This window comes from Penicillium odoratum, assembly GCF_028828045.1.
Source record: "Penicillium odoratum strain IBT 22623 chromosome Unknown utg000006l_segment0_segment0, whole genome shotgun sequence".
Classification (NCBI taxonomy): domain Eukaryota; kingdom Fungi; phylum Ascomycota; class Eurotiomycetes; order Eurotiales; family Aspergillaceae; genus Penicillium; species Penicillium odoratum.
In genome coordinates, this window is record NW_026643148.1 from 440,732 (window position 1) to 455,457 (window position 14,726).

General features: G+C 46.2%; 8 protein-coding genes across 8 annotated transcripts; 4 read left to right on the forward strand and 4 right to left on the reverse strand.

The window, feature by feature from the left end:
- Nucleotides 1-169: 169 nt before the first annotated feature.
- N7520_008604 (uncharacterized protein) lies at nt 170-2,261 on the forward strand (the record flags this gene model as incomplete). The annotated part of the gene is made up of 8 exons (XM_057142538.1): nt 170-373; nt 419-608; nt 682-950; nt 998-1,169; nt 1,229-1,356; nt 1,408-1,591; nt 1,647-2,058; nt 2,111-2,261. 8 exons carry the CDS (start codon nt 170-172, stop codon nt 2,259-2,261), a joined length of 1,710 nt encoding a protein of 569 aa, XP_056991826.1.
- Nucleotides 2,262-2,853: 592 nt separating this feature from the next.
- On the forward strand, nt 2,854-3,483 carry N7520_008605 (uncharacterized protein; the record flags this gene model as incomplete). Its single annotated transcript, XM_057142539.1, has 3 exons — nt 2,854-3,177; nt 3,270-3,314; nt 3,337-3,483. The coding sequence occupies 3 exons, from the start codon at nt 2,854-2,856 to the stop codon at nt 3,481-3,483; spliced, it is 516 nt and encodes a 171-aa protein (XP_056991827.1).
- Nucleotides 3,484-4,329: 846 nt separating this feature from the next.
- On the reverse strand, nt 4,330-4,587 carry N7520_008606 (uncharacterized protein; the record flags this gene model as incomplete). Its single annotated transcript, XM_057142540.1, has 1 exon — nt 4,330-4,587. One exon carries the CDS (start codon nt 4,585-4,587, stop codon nt 4,330-4,332), a length of 258 nt encoding a protein of 85 aa, XP_056991828.1.
- Nucleotides 4,588-5,369: 782 nt separating this feature from the next.
- Nucleotides 5,370-7,972, forward strand: N7520_008607 (dipeptidyl peptidase III; the record flags this gene model as incomplete). The annotated part of the gene is made up of 8 exons (XM_057142541.1): nt 5,370-5,485; nt 5,543-5,744; nt 5,803-6,610; nt 6,694-6,743; nt 6,804-7,242; nt 7,312-7,385; nt 7,443-7,466; nt 7,523-7,972. 8 exons carry the CDS (start codon nt 5,370-5,372, stop codon nt 7,970-7,972), a joined length of 2,163 nt encoding a protein of 720 aa, XP_056991829.1.
- A 574-nt stretch (nt 7,973-8,546) lies between these two features.
- N7520_008608 (uncharacterized protein) lies at nt 8,547-9,545 on the reverse strand (the record flags this gene model as incomplete). The annotated part of the gene is made up of 1 exon (XM_057142542.1): nt 8,547-9,545. The coding sequence occupies one exon, from the start codon at nt 9,543-9,545 to the stop codon at nt 8,547-8,549; it is 999 nt and encodes a 332-aa protein (XP_056991830.1).
- A 988-nt stretch (nt 9,546-10,533) lies between these two features.
- On the reverse strand, nt 10,534-11,355 carry N7520_008609 (tubulin-binding prefolding complex subunit PAC10; the record flags this gene model as incomplete). The annotated part of the gene is made up of 4 exons (XM_057142543.1): nt 10,534-10,641; nt 10,689-10,922; nt 10,974-11,214; nt 11,333-11,355. 4 exons carry the CDS (start codon nt 11,353-11,355, stop codon nt 10,534-10,536), a joined length of 606 nt encoding a protein of 201 aa, XP_056991831.1.
- A 128-nt stretch (nt 11,356-11,483) lies between these two features.
- On the forward strand, nt 11,484-12,410 carry N7520_008610 (TMEM199/VMA12 family protein; the record flags this gene model as incomplete). The annotated part of the gene is made up of 2 exons (XM_057142544.1): nt 11,484-11,753; nt 11,799-12,410. 2 exons carry the CDS (start codon nt 11,484-11,486, stop codon nt 12,408-12,410), a joined length of 882 nt encoding a protein of 293 aa, XP_056991832.1.
- Nucleotides 12,411-12,676: 266 nt separating this feature from the next.
- N7520_008611 (allantoinase alX) lies at nt 12,677-14,243 on the reverse strand (the record flags this gene model as incomplete). Its single annotated transcript, XM_057142545.1, has 2 exons — nt 12,677-13,693; nt 13,746-14,243. 2 exons carry the CDS (start codon nt 14,241-14,243, stop codon nt 12,677-12,679), a joined length of 1,515 nt encoding a protein of 504 aa, XP_056991833.1.
- Between the last annotated feature and the right edge of the window lie 483 nt (nt 14,244-14,726).

Genomic DNA, 14,726 nt, shown 5'->3' on the forward strand with positions numbered 1-14,726 from the left:
AAGCGGGTGCTCTGCGTGTACCCGCTTCAGGCGCCTTTTTAATTTTTGTTAAATTATTGGAGGCTGGGACTGCTTCCTCTCTGGCATTCCTCAAATTTCCTCAAATAAAGATTTCATAAAAAGTCCGATGGGGTTGAACGAAAAGAGCTTGCTGTCCACCAAGTCCGTCATGTCTGGGTTATTGTCATCATTCATGATCAAGACTTCATTTCTAGCAACCTGTGTCTATACTCTGGCCAATTTGGTTTTGTCCGGGCCGCAGACACTAACGGCTAGAGAGAGGCGACCTCGGCTACGACTGAGCGATGTGTCAATCGATGAACTTCTCCACGAATTACAGGAGCGAAGATTGACAAGCGTTCAACTGGTCGAGGTGAGTTAAACAATGAATAAGGCATCCCTTGTCTAATATGTTCAGATGTACATCGATCGCACCCAAGAAGTCAATTCGAAGGTGCATGCCATCAGTGAAATCAACCCAGATGCATTGGCCATCGCAAGAGAGCGTGATATTGAACGAGAGAAGGATCAAATTCGGGGCATACTTCATGGTGTTCCAATTCTCCTCAAAGATGTAATCTCTACTACGGATTCCATGGCAACCACAGGTAGATTTCCTTGCAGCTTTCTCCTTTCCCGTCTAAAAATTTCCCACAAGCTAAGTAGATGGATGTTTTTCAGCGGGATTCGAGGGTTTGCTTGGCGCAAAACCTGCACTTGAAGCCACTGTGGTTCGCAAACTCCGCGAAGAAGGAGCCATCATTCTTGGTAAGGCGACCATGTCCGAGTGGCTGAATTTTAGATCTCCGGGAATTGCCCCAAATGGCTGGTCTCCAGTAGGTGGCCAGTGCGCGGGTATCTTCTGCGAGAATCAGGATGCTGGTGGTTCATCCACGGGAAGTGCTGTTGCGACAGCTCTGGGATTGGCAGCTGCTGCACTGGGTACCGAGGTTAGATACGGAGAATTCAAATAATATACCTGTCTAACAATTTGCAGACTTCTGGAAGCATTGCAACACCAGCTCGCAGCTGCGGTCTTATCGGGCTAAAGCCAACTGCGGGCTTAACTTCACGGGATGGAGTCTTTATTGCCAACGAATATCAAGATAGTGTGGGAGTTCTATCTCAAACTGTCAAAGATGCAGCCCTTATACTTACGGCTATAGCCGGTGAGTCATTCAATCTATCACTTTCATCCTGTGAAGCTATAATCTCTGATGTTATAAAGACACAAGCGATAAGGATGCATGTGAGAAGATTGATCCACGAGACTTGTATCGGACCATTCCACCTATCGGCAAGACCAATTTTACCGATTCCTGTACTTCTTCTGGTCTTAAAGGCTTACGAATAGCAGTAGGAGCTATAAAATCTTGCTCATGTGACTTACGAGGCTGACCAAGATAGGTCGCACGACACGTTATGAAGCGAGATGAATTTGCCACTGAGAAATTCGAAGAAGCACTCATAACGATGAAAAGTCTCGGTGCGACGATAGTGGACAATGTCGAGTTTTCTTCGTGGACACTAAACATGTCGAAACGTTTCGGAGATAAGTGGAAGCTTGCATCACGATTACTTTTGAAGCAGAGTGAGAAAGCCCGTGATCATTACCAATTTTTTTGGTCCTTCTTTTCTGTTCATAGCTCATTCTCCATCCGTAACAGATATAGAATCATTCCTGGAATCATTTTCTGAGAACCCGCAAGGTCTTCATACTCTTGACGATGTCAGGAACTACACAAGAGAATGTTCCAAGGAAAAAGCGGGGCTCTATCAATTAACAGAACTCGACATGGCGGCGCAACAAGCTCAAAAGTACGATATGGCCTCAGATGAGTATCAAGAATCACTTTTGCTTCGGCTTAGTATGGGCAAGGAGCTTGGAAATCTCCTTGACCATTACAAATGCGATCTACTGGTTGCACCAGCATGGACAGAGACAGCAGCGAATGTGGGCGGCTGTCCACAGGTATCGGTACCTCTACAAGCCTACCCCAAGGACTGGCCTTTGAAAAAGATGCATAATGGCTTTATCTCGACTGGGCCCAACATTCCGTAAGTGATGTTAAGTCCGGGTGCAAGCAATGGCTAATTTCGTCATCTCAAGAACTGGAATTCTATTCGTAGGTCGTAGGTGGGACGATGCTAGAGTTATCGGCGCTTCCTATGCATTCGAACAGGCTACGCATTACCGAAGAACCTTTAAACCGATAATATGCCCTTCGGCCGATTTCCATGATATCAAAGCCATGTTGTAAATGCATATGCGAACCCGCCCATGATCCCCCGCAAATTTTATAAAGTGACCTGGGTCCTTCTCTGACGTGCCAATATCGGGGGCTTCCCCTCTTTTCCTTTCACTATCTTGTATTATTTTATTAAATAATTTTATTTTTGGGATCGCTCGTGTCGTTCAACTCCCGGAGCTCGCATGGGTACGCCACCTCAGCTTTGGCAATTGTCGAATTATCAGCTGAAGCTACTTTTGAAGTTTTAGATTTGACTTGGGTGGGCTAGTTTGACTACATATTCAAATCTCCTAGTTCACAATGAAGCGATTCTAGAGGCAGCTCATTTGTGCTCCAGTGCCGATGCCGAAGTGATATTTCCCCCGAATAGTTTTCGGAGCTAGTGTAGACGAGGGCGACCAAGATGATACAGTTACGTAGAATGCAGCATTCATAAAAATGCAAGACGACCAAAAAAACAACTAGTATGGAATTTACAGTGTCCAGGTAGCCAAGCTGCATGATTTGGGAAAGCATAGATGCCACATAAAGGCGGGCTGGGTCGCTGGTGGCATATACGGAAAAGGTTTTTCCAGCGCCATAGAAAGCAAACTCTTCAATGATGCAAACTTCAGCTGAGACTACATTGCGATATCTCCAACCTCTCAAGAAATGGGAGGATACCAAGCCATTCCAAATCGTTGGACGAAGACCCCCGGGTCAGCCGCGGGATAACCTCGAACATGAATCTCACTCTGTGAATATATTCGATATCAGAACCGTGAATATTGCGCCTGAATTGAACACGACTGGCTTCCAGTGGATCAAGGGTCCAATGAGCAAATGTCTTGGAAGTCAAAATGAGATCAATGATCATATGGAGAGAATCGAAATTGTCTTGAAAGATTTGCTTGGAGCTAAGGGAGTTTTCACATTCCAATATCAAGTGAGTTGTCCCCATCGTAGTTCCTGTATGGGGTAGCCCCGTCTAACCTTAAAAATGAAACGTTGGAGACTAATTAATTATTACACCATCAGTTTCGCAAACGTGGCTCCAACGATGGAAACCCCCGAATAAGGCCTGTGAGCAACTTCGTACACATAGGTTGAGTCGCCGGCCCTTGTAATTACAGTGAAAGATAGGCTGAACATCCCAGACATCACCAGCAACGCCATCGAAGAACGCATTCGATTCAGCTTTCCTAATGAGGCCGAGGAGATATTGAAGGGACGGTATAGAATGCTGAGGTAATACAATCTCCAGATGTTATCATGGATACCCATTTCTAATTCAATTTCACCATGAATCAGCATCTGGCAACCTCTAAGCAGTCCCGTCAAAGATTATCCTTTGGCAGTTTGTGACTCTCGCACCGTAAGTGATGATGACCTGATTGAAAGTGATTATATTTTCCCTCATTTCGAGACCGAAACATACATGGTTTTGTTCAGTGCTCGGCACCGCTGGTATTATATGAGGGATCAGTGCCATGAGGACATTTTATTGATTGTCAATTACGATTCTGAAACAGGAATCAGTGCGTGTCACACGAGACTTTTCAAATTCAAGCTGACTTTTTCTGCAGGAGTTCCACATTCTGGATTTGCGCACCCTATCATACCAGCTCAAGCTCAAGCACGAGAAAGCTTTGAGATGAAAGTGATCATTACTGGATGAACCAGATCTGCAGAATATTATCAGATATATTAGATAGGTCATATGTACCTAGCTCTCTTACCACATTTCTATTTGCTTCTCTTTTTTCTCTTTTCTCTTTTTCTCTTTTTCTCTTTTTCTCTTTTTCTCTTTTTCTCTTTCTCACCGACTATTCGCGGGTTCAGCTTCTCTCTACTGGGACGTGTCATTCTACTCGAATGGTTATCAGCTGGAGGTTTAAATCGCAATATAATTCATATGATACTATCATCTCCTACATTAAATATACCAAATCCGCGTAGTATCAGTTCCCGATTCACATGAGATCTGGACCAGCTCCAATAGACAGATGAGAGACTGATGTTGCCCGTCCTTTAGTGGCCTGTCAGTCGGATCGCTTTGATTATAGGCAGAATATATGGAACTTACGCTTCTAGAGGCTCACGCGCCATAAGAGCTGTCATCTGCGGGATACTCATCCTGGTTGAACCAGGCCTGGTCATGGATGTTATACTTCGAAGTCGGCAAGTCTTCGGGCATCACAACGTGGGTTCCCTTCCATGGCTGGGCTTTTGTCTTCAAAGGAGTCCGAGCCTTCTTGCGTGAAACGATCTCGCGTGTAATACTTTGTTCTTCGGACGGGCCATCCACATCGGTGTCGATGTCCAAATCAGGCAAGGGGTTGGTAGCTGAAGACATGTTTGAGTTGAAGATAGTGCGCTGACTATGATTCAGAAAGCTTTAATGTGCCAGGAAGACAAGGGATTTGGTGTGGAAAGAGGTTCACGTAACATCGGGTGAGATGATTTATGTAGAATCGCTCTTTAACTGATGGGTGTGCTTGGCTTTCAATCACTAGCCTGTGACATTGAGGCTCTTGTAACAATTGCATATTAGCAGAGTGGCCGTAGCACCGGGACACTGACCAATAGGCGTTGTGACAACACGTCGCCGGGCTGAATCGCCAACTGTACAGCGAAATTTCTTGTACGATGCGGTACGGAACGCGCAACTAGTAAATTATCCCTGTACATCTCAGCCGGCTGCAACAGGGATCAGGACAAGTAACTTCACCCGGGTGAATCACACAATATCCATGTGATGTTGTTGCTTGAATGTAGTGAGCACCCAAATTGGAGCGAGTCTTATGACAACGCATGGGCTCCAGGTCAGATAAGAATTCCCGCTATCTTTTCCTCTCAATGAGTTCTCAAAATTCTATTTGTTCCCTGCTTTATGAGATCTGGAACTTTCAGAGAACAAGTTTACCGAAGTGTGGATGGTCCATCGGGACATGCCACATTCAGCCACGGACATTCGACGCTTGCGCCCACGTCCTTGCTAAACCCCCCACTTATGACCCCGCCATATTTGCATCTTTTTAACGATCGGTGCATTTTATTGTAACTTTTCAATTCTTGCTTGTGGAATTCCAAGGTTGATGTCCATTCTTCTATCTGTATTCAATGAAATTTCCCAAAATGGCCCCGGTAGAATTGTATGCGGACTTATCGCCCTCTGTTTTTAGGTTGGACATCGCAAAGTCTTTTGAACAACTGGATAGAGATGAGAAGCTTTATAGTCATTTCATGTCTAAGTACTCTTTTCCCCCCCCCCAACCTCCCTTCTAGAAGTGGTATATTAACCAATACAGGGCTGCGTATCAATGCACACGTATCGTACTTCGGCAAGTGTCGCAGGAATCGGAACATATTTTCGATCTAATCATCGAGTTGGCAAAACAATGCAATTGCCAATGGGAAATCCTTCAAGAGAAGACCGGTGTCAGCGCATATGCGATTGATTATTTCCTTGACTATGCTGCAATATTTCTGGATAGTTTGGGAAACTACAGAGTAGGAACTTTTTCTATGGCACTAAGAAGATGGGTACTAGATATTGATTCTCATGTAGGGATATGGAGATCGGAAGATCATTCCGAGGTTATCAGCTGAGGAATTCAGACGCATTTGCGCTTATTCAGAGACAACTGCCGAGCTCTATAAAACGATCGAAAATGACATATTCTCCGAGCAACCGGCTTCCATTGGATTTCCTGACCAGGGTGGAATGAGTGCCTTTTATCCATGCTCCCCAGATATTAGCAAAGTTGAGATCGAAGAGGTGCAGCGAGCGCTGCTTCAACATGACAAGCATCTTCTGGACCATACCCGGCTCAAGAAAATACAAAGCACTGAAGGCCCCACGTACCTTGTCATCGTGGCCTCTAGCTCAATTGATCCTCCGGAACATACAATTATCTTCAATACAAAGCAGCCCAAGATTGATTTCCAGTATGGAGACTATGCTGCCGAGTTGGAGAAAGTCAGGAAATCCCTTCAAGAGAGCGCCAGGTTTACATGCAATGAACATCAAAAGCAATACATAGAGCATCTCGCGGAGTTCCTCCGGACAGGACACATTGAGACTCACCGACAAGCAGCGATATCTTGGGTTCAGAATAAAGGCCCTGTGGTGGAGGCAAATATTGGCTTCCTCACCGCATACCGTGACCCTGCTGGACTCAGGCGCTCATGTGAGGGGCTCGTCGCTATCAAGAATAAAGAGGAGAGCCGAACTTTGAACAAATTGACCGAGTCCGTGAATAGTTTGCTGGGGTCATTGCCATGGGTTGTTATTAACCAATATGTCTCAGCAAACGAGCCTTACGGTCCCTTTGAGAAACCTCGATTCGTTAAGCCTGACTTTGTCAGCTTGGATGGTGAGTATTCTTAATTATTTGTGTCATTCCTCCTTTGAGGTTATAGTAATCCGGTGGTGCGTCATTTGCTGACATTCTGCAAGTTCTGTCATTCTGTGGAGTGACTTGTTGGAGCGGGATTTCAGGACCAACCGTACGTGGCTGATTTTTCGGTGGACACAGAACTCCTCACTAATATCGATAACCCATTTAGTATCAAGATGTCAAGCAAGTCTATGGCAAGAAACACATTTTGTTTTCAAATAGGACTGCGGCTGTCAATTCGCAGGACAAGGTGCCTTTTCTGAACGCATCGGACCAAAAGATCTTCAAGTACCTGCGAGATTTTTGTCTTAGAATAATGATAGCTGTACATGAGCTGATTGGACATGGCTGCGGGAAAAATCTCGCTGAGACTAGCCCATCGGTATACAACTTTGACTATTCTAGCCCACCGATAAACCCGTTAACCGGAGACTTGGTCAAAACTTGGTACAAGGTTGGGGAAAGCGCCAAGTCCCTTTTCGGAAGTACTTACGCTGGCATGAATGAATGTATTGCTGAATTGGTTACCATGCATCTGCTTTCCAATACAGAGATTCTAACAATTTTCGAACTATTCGAGAAATACCCTACGGTTGATGCTGAGACATGTATGTTTCCCGTTCCTTTTTGGGGCTCATATCCTCTGTCTTCATACTGAAGGGACACTCTTCCTCAAGTTGAGTATGTAGGATATCTGCAGATCATAACTTTGGGTTTGAGAGGAGTTATGACATATGACCATTCCAAAAAGGTATGATTCTGTCTGTTATGAAGAAATCCACGAGGCGAGACTAATACGGCCACGCAGAAATGGGGACAGGCACACGACAAGGTACTTCCAAAAGCTGACCTCTTTTATGTTCAAGATATCATTCTCATCTACTTTAGGCACGGTTTGCAATTGTCAGGTATCTTTGTGAATTTGGAAACGGTGTTTTGGAAATCAAACATCATCCTGCCACTAGCGAGGCACCGGCGGATTTGGCGATTACTTTGAACAAGGATCTTATTCCGGTGGCTGGTCGACAAGCAATTTACAATCTTCTTCTTCGTTTGCAGGTTTACCTTGCCACAGCAGATCTCGAAAATGGACAACCATGGTTCGAGGCCTTGGCTCAAGTGGACGAGAACTACCTACTATGGCAGGAAGCAGTCAAAATACATCATCAACAACGGCCGATTTTTGTCCAGGCAAACACGATATTGCAGGATAGCCATGAAGCCGCTCAAGAGGATTTGTTCTCTTCTCAAGGAGAGGTTCTTATTCAGGAATATCCTTCAACGCGGGAAGGTGTCATCCGCAGCTGGGTCGATCGATATACTCTATGCGATCTTTGAATATCAAGGCCTTTCCAAGTTTAGACGAGATCAGGAGTCTTCGCAACACGATTACAAATTGAGGTTGATACGAGGGCGAGTAGCGGCCATAAGGACAGAACCTTTAAGGGTAGCGCCTAGTACTATGGTATTATAAAATATCTCCTACTCAGTCTCCTACTCAGTTTCCTAATTAGTATCCTATCTATTATTCTAGCTTCTTTTATACCAGTCTAGTTAAATGGTTAAGGGCTTCCTCTGAAGTTACATAGCGGAATAGATAGAAAGAGAAAAAAAGTGAAGTGGAAGAAGAAGGCCTGGTGGAGGCTTCGAACGTACGTCCAAAAAGTCGGCGATATATCCAAGTAATAGAGGAGTAGATTAGCTTAGTAGTATTTATGATTTTCTGCTATCGATTATGTGATGCTAAAGGTTCTGTCCTCATGGCCGCTACGCGCCTCCGTAGGTAGGCAGCCGTAAGGTCTTGGACATCAGAAAACGTTCACAAAAGACGAACAGAAGGTAATCTTAATTCCTCGCTTCTAGTGCGTATTATTTCCAAAGAAAGCTATGTAGACTTCAATTTTGGAATATACTATGCTTGGTCATTCGAGGCAATCACCTTGAGAACTCCCCTGCGATTATTCTTCTTCTTATGACGTCTATTTCGTATTGCAAAGGTCCACTCTCTTCCAATCTTGAAAAGAAAAAGGCCGATTAAAAATATAGACATCAAGCAGGTGAACACGGCAATGAGGGTGCTGGACCAATAGAAAAGGCGGGTAAGAATCATGCTGTTAAGTGTGTCGTCCATGTCAGGGGCTGTCAGGTTGACTTGCATGGAATTCAGAAGGATAGAAAGAATAGCAAAAGTAAACAAGATGGGTCCTTGGAATTGGGCAAAATAATCTTTGTACTGGTATTCGACCTTTTGAAAATGCGTCTTGGAGATCAAAAGCGGGGCGTAGTAGTTCAATCGTGTCAGTCTGATTTCCCCATAGGAATATCGTCCAGAGACTTCAGCGTCTGAGATGTTCAAAAAATTAATCGAAAAATAACAGAACTGTTCCCAAGTAACGTTCTCACAGACGAGTCGGAGATTTTCACTCTTTGCGATGCGAAAGTCGGACTCGTATTTGATAAGATAGAAATAGGTGCGCAGAAAGCCCAATGCAGCCTTTCGAATCGGCACAACATGCGGGTGTTGGGAAGCATCAGCCAGAAAGCCGCGCCAGAAGGTATGAGATGTGAGGAAGCGCGGAAGTGGCTTGATGAAAATACGATTCTGAATCCAAACAAGATGAAGCTTCGCATCTTCTGTCACAATGATCTCTCGCCCTTTGACTAACTGTCGATGCAGAGGTGAGATGTTGCTGCCGTCTTCCTTTGACATCCACCAAAGTCTGTTCGCCATCGTCTCCAAGTCGGAGGACCAGAGCTCCTTGTGGATAAATTCGTAAAGACCCTGAGTGTCGTTTGTCTTAATGCGGGGGTAGCCTGGGAGACTCTCAGGTGACCTGTCCAGATCGTCGCTTAGTTGAACGGCATAAGCAAATGGAACTCCTGCTGGGGACTTTCGAGGCGGAGAATCCATTATATTCAAAATATTGAGGTATCTGTAGCTGGTACGAGTGATAGGAAATATAATATTGATAGACGTTGAAAGCTGACATCTCAGAAGAGGAGTTAACAAGATGAGATGACCTGCACGGCAGTGCCATTCAGCCTCATCTTGGGCGCCAAGTAGACAGATGACCCCGGCCCTAACACAGACTCTACCTAGACTAGCATATAATGAATATTTTCAAGATAAGATTATTTCAAGATTGAATCTCTGTATACGTATCCTTGGTTTGTTTTAGTAGTTTCATAATTTAAATCCCACTCTTATAAGGTAAATAGACATAAGTTGCGTGGATTGTTGCCATGGCCAGTTTTTGGACGGTTTTTAGAATTTCAAACTGCACACGTCTACTTAGGATTCTTGAATTCAAAGTAAAAACCTGATCATACTATCTACATAATACTTATTTATTATAAATCTTTACTATGGTGTTCTCTTACTCTGCGTTTAAAATTGCGCTTTTTTATTTCACTAGACAGAATTCTTATCGTTACTTTATGCAATACATATTTCATAGATATTTCTACCTTGTCCATGATTTTTTATCATAGCGATTCCTCCGAGATTATCAGGGTTAAAACAACAACTTTCAAGTACCCTATAGAGTCAATCTTGCTCGAATTGGTTTATTGTGGAAAAAATCTCATCATATCCAAGTGTAACACTCATTTTGTAAACGTTTGCTCATCAAGGACTTCGTAAAAGTGCTAATACGTATGAGAATCCACTATACTCCAGATGTCCTTATAATCATCCACATGTGAGTAGAGGAAAACACCACATAGAAGAGAGGAGACATACATGTAGTAAATATGTGCATAATCTTACTAACCAGCCTCTTATTAGTACATCCAATATAAGAGACTTTCTATCAGAGATGAATTGTCTCTGTTGTCCATTTTTCTTATTGATTCTGTCCTTTTATTCCATAGATGTAATCGATTAGACTGATCAACGATCAACCAGGCCGGGGCTTCTCTTGATCATCTCCTTTCCCATCGCCTTTCTCTTTCCGCCGTTGCACCACATCCCAGTTGTAAACACGTGCCGTGGCAACCTCCAACGTCTAGAAACAGTCAGCCAAGCCCAATCCCACAAGTTCAACAAACATACCGTAATCTGCTCGCGCAAGAACTCCAGGTCCTCGTCGCAATTAGCCAGACTCGACTCCGCTGCCGAAAGCTTCTCCTGCAGCATAGACTCGGCCTCCTCCAATGGATACGCCAACATGACGTTAGCGCCGAGCCAGAGGTACACTTCCTCTGTGTCAGCCGGGGAGATAGAAGCACGAGCGTAGAGGGTATCATTGAGTTCGAAGTTGGTCTCGAGGTCGGTGTCAGGGTTAGCCTGGAATGAATTAGTCCGTATTCTCCGATGCTATCATTGCGTACAGCGTACCCCCTTGCGCAGCTTCAAAAACCGCACCATCTCCAATGTCTTCTTGATATCCGGGATCTTATCGCGCAGTCCCTGCCCGCGGCGCTGGCTGTTCACTTCCATGAACTGGTACTTGGAGATCATCTCCTGGAATCGACGAAGGGTCGGCTCGACATCTTCGCGTGAGGAGACGTAGTCGGCCACATTGTCGACGAAGGGCGCGACGGGGATTCCCCGCGCGTTGGTTTGTGTTGTTACCGGGCTGGATAGAGGGGTTAATTATGAAATTTTGAGACGGCAGGCTTGGACAAAAACATTGAGGGGAGAAATGCAAGTTTCACATTCAATGAGAAATAAAAACTGGAAATCAATATACATACCCCTTGGATTTGGAGTCTGCCATGGCTGAAGGTAGTGCGTTGCAAAGAATCCCAAAGTGGGGAGAGCTTGACTCTCTTTCTGCCCGCGACCTTCGTTCCGCTCATCTCTCCGCTAGAGCTCCGTCATTGCTTACACTCACCACCACATAAAATGGTCCTCTTGATTACGACAGATCGCATCCTTACGGCCCTGGAGGCTGTTCCAGCTGCCCGTCGAAAAGAACTCGATCTCCCTACCTCGCTGGATCTTCACGGACCAATTGCGCACAGCCAGCTCCTGCGCCTATCTAAACACCTTCAGAATGACGACGAATACAACACCACAGATCGCAGGATCTCAATGAATAGCCCTACAATTCTCAGCGCCCTCCTACATGGTACAAAAGTATATGTACCACCTCCACCCAAAAAACCCGAACCGGTACGTTGTCCTTCAAGTACTCACAACAATGTACTAATGAAACAGACCCCCGAATACCTCGCCTCAAAAGCCCGCCTCCAAGCCCTAGCCGAAAAGCAAGCCTACGAACGCCTATTGAACCCAACTTACACCCTGAATCCAGACCATGCCGATCCCCACGCTATAAACGCCGATGGAAGCCCGTATAGCGAAGACACTCTCACGCCTTCACTGGTGTTGAACATCTTCCTCTCCACGCTCATCACAGGGTTCGCCGTCTACTGGGCCCTGACTAGCTTCGGCATGCCAGGGATTCTGGCGTCGATATTCTCGTCATGGACGGGTCCGAGTGTGGAAGGGATGGAGCCACGGGATGCTGTGGGTGCGTCTGAGGCTGTGCGGGTACTTTTGTCTTTCTTTGCGGCTTTGGCTGTTGCTGTTGCGGAATCAGTACTATATGCAGTTTATCTTGGGAAGGTTAATGAGGCTAGGGATAAGGAAAGGAAGTTGAAGGAGAGAAAGGTTGTTATTGGACCTGTGGAGGGTGATGCGGACGAGGGGGTCATTATTGGTACTGAAGGTGATAAAGAGGAGATCTGGGGCAAGGGGGTTAATGGGGGCGTGAGGAGGAGAATGAGAGAAAAGTGGGAGAAGGAGCAAGATCAGAGTGAAGACTGATCATTTGGTGTAGATTGTAAAGATACTTAGTTGATGTACGGATATATATATGTTTTTTACCCATTTCCGTTGGATTCAATCATTGTCAATATGTATATGCTGTTTTATTCAATGCGTAGTCTATAGAGCTACAACGCGCTGTCATTACTCTAGGGTATGAATGCTGGTCAATCATTAGTGCTCGTCACAGCGCGAGACCGAGAACGAGATGCAGGGGTGTCCAAAAAGATAGAAGATGCGGAAGTAAAAAGAAAATATGAAGGGTATCAAACTCGTTTCTCGAGGAGCAGCTTTCCAGCTGGGGGCTGGTCGCCAAAGTTGCTCTCCCGGCTGAAGATGCGCTCGCCACGAAGCCAGGTCTCGCGGACCATACCGCGCAAGGTGCGTCCCTGGTAGGGTGAGCACTTGTTGCGGAAGAGCATTGTGCTAGGCTCGACGATCCATTCGGCGGAGTCATCGAAGACACAGATATCAGCGTCAAAACCAGGACGCAGATCACCCTTCTGAGTCTGCAGACCGACCTGGGCGGCGGTGTTAGCGCAGCAGAGGCGGACGATGTCTTGGAGAGCGTTTCTGGTGTTCACGTCTTCGGGAGAAGGAGTCAAGCCCTTACGACGGCTGAGCTCGGTCCAAAGAATGGGAAGTCCAAGACCAACGGAGGAGATACCACCCCATGCGGAGAAGAAGTCGCCCTTCTCGTTCTTGCCTTCAATGGCGCCGGGCACGTGGGAAGGAAGCTGCTTCAGCTCAGGAGTGCAGGGAGAGTGGTCCGAGACGACAGTCTTGATGACACCGTCGCCGTTGTGCTTCTCCAGCTCCTCCCACAGACCATCCTGGTTCATCTTAGAGCGGATGGGTGGGCAGCACTTGTGGCGAGTGTCGCCATCACGCACCTCCTCGGCGGCCAGTGACAGGTAGTGGAAGCAGGTCTCAGCGGTGATCTTCACACCACGGGCACGAGCTTCGCGCAGAATTGGAATAGCCTCCATAGCAGAGAGGTGAACAATGTGCAATTGAAGGTTGGGGGCGAGGTGGGCCAGGGACAGAATACTCTCAATGGCGCAGGTCTCAAACTCTGAAGGCCGAGAGTCCAAGAAAGTGGAGTAAGCCTCCAGGGGGCCAGTCGGGGCAGCCGGGGGTTCAGAAGATTGAACCTCGTCGCCCACGGACTTTGTAATTGGTGGGACCATCTCAGCGTGGAACATGAGCGTTGTGGGCTGGTCGGCCAGCTCAATCATTGCTTTTTTGATATCTTCTTGAGTCACAGCGGGGAACTCTTCAACCTATTCAAATGTTAGAAATGCGAGTCGAATCAAGGCTGAATGAATCACTTACACCACTGTCAATCAGGAAACCCTTGAAACCACGGACACCCTCGTTCACAAGACCCTGGAGTTCACCAGCATTGCCGGGAATGATACCACCGTAGAAACCAACATCCACCCAGCACTTACCCTGGGCAGCCTTGAGCTTCTCCTTCAAGCCCGCCACGGTAGTAGTAGGAGGGATAGCGTTCAAAGGCATATCAATGACAGTGGTCACACCGCCAAAGGCAGCAGCCTGGGTGCCGGTGTAGAAGCCCTCCCATTCCGTACGGCCAGGCTCGTTCAGGTGGACGTGAGCATCAACCAAACCGGGCAAAAGCACATATGGCGAGTAGTCGGTGTAAGGTGTGCCTTCGGGAAACTCCGATACGGGGATCACGGAGTCGAAGACGGCGGTAATCTTGCCAGTAGTGCGAGAGATGACCACAGTAGCAGCGGTCAAACGGCCGGAGATGACGGCACGCGATGAGGCCACAACGGCAATCGAAGGAATGTTAGCTGTCGCCATGATAGCTCAAGTTGATGAAGCTTCAAATGTATGCCAAATAGACTAAATCGGTAGCGGCAATTGTGAATTAGGTGTGTGGGGGAGAGGGGAATGTATATAATGAAAGAGTAGATAAGACGACCAATGGAAAGGATCGGATAGGAGGGCCAAAAGCAAAAGTCTTATCTTCGTTAAGAATAAAAGGTACAAGATAAGGGAAATGGGTGAGGTATAAATACTAGAACCAATTCCCTTGAGAACTTTCAGCTTTGCGGGCACGGCAATGACCCACAGGTAAAAATTCAAGTGGGTAAAGAAATGGACTTTTCGATACCCACACTGGGGAGTTCCGGGAATGGGGGCAAAGACGGAGATGTTGTTGCCATTACTCGATAATTATCACAGGCTAATCAGCTATGACGCGGACCAATCGAAGCCCCTGCAGATGCGACCTGCAACTTGCATATTGCAATTTGTTTCAAATGATATGAATACCTTCATCTT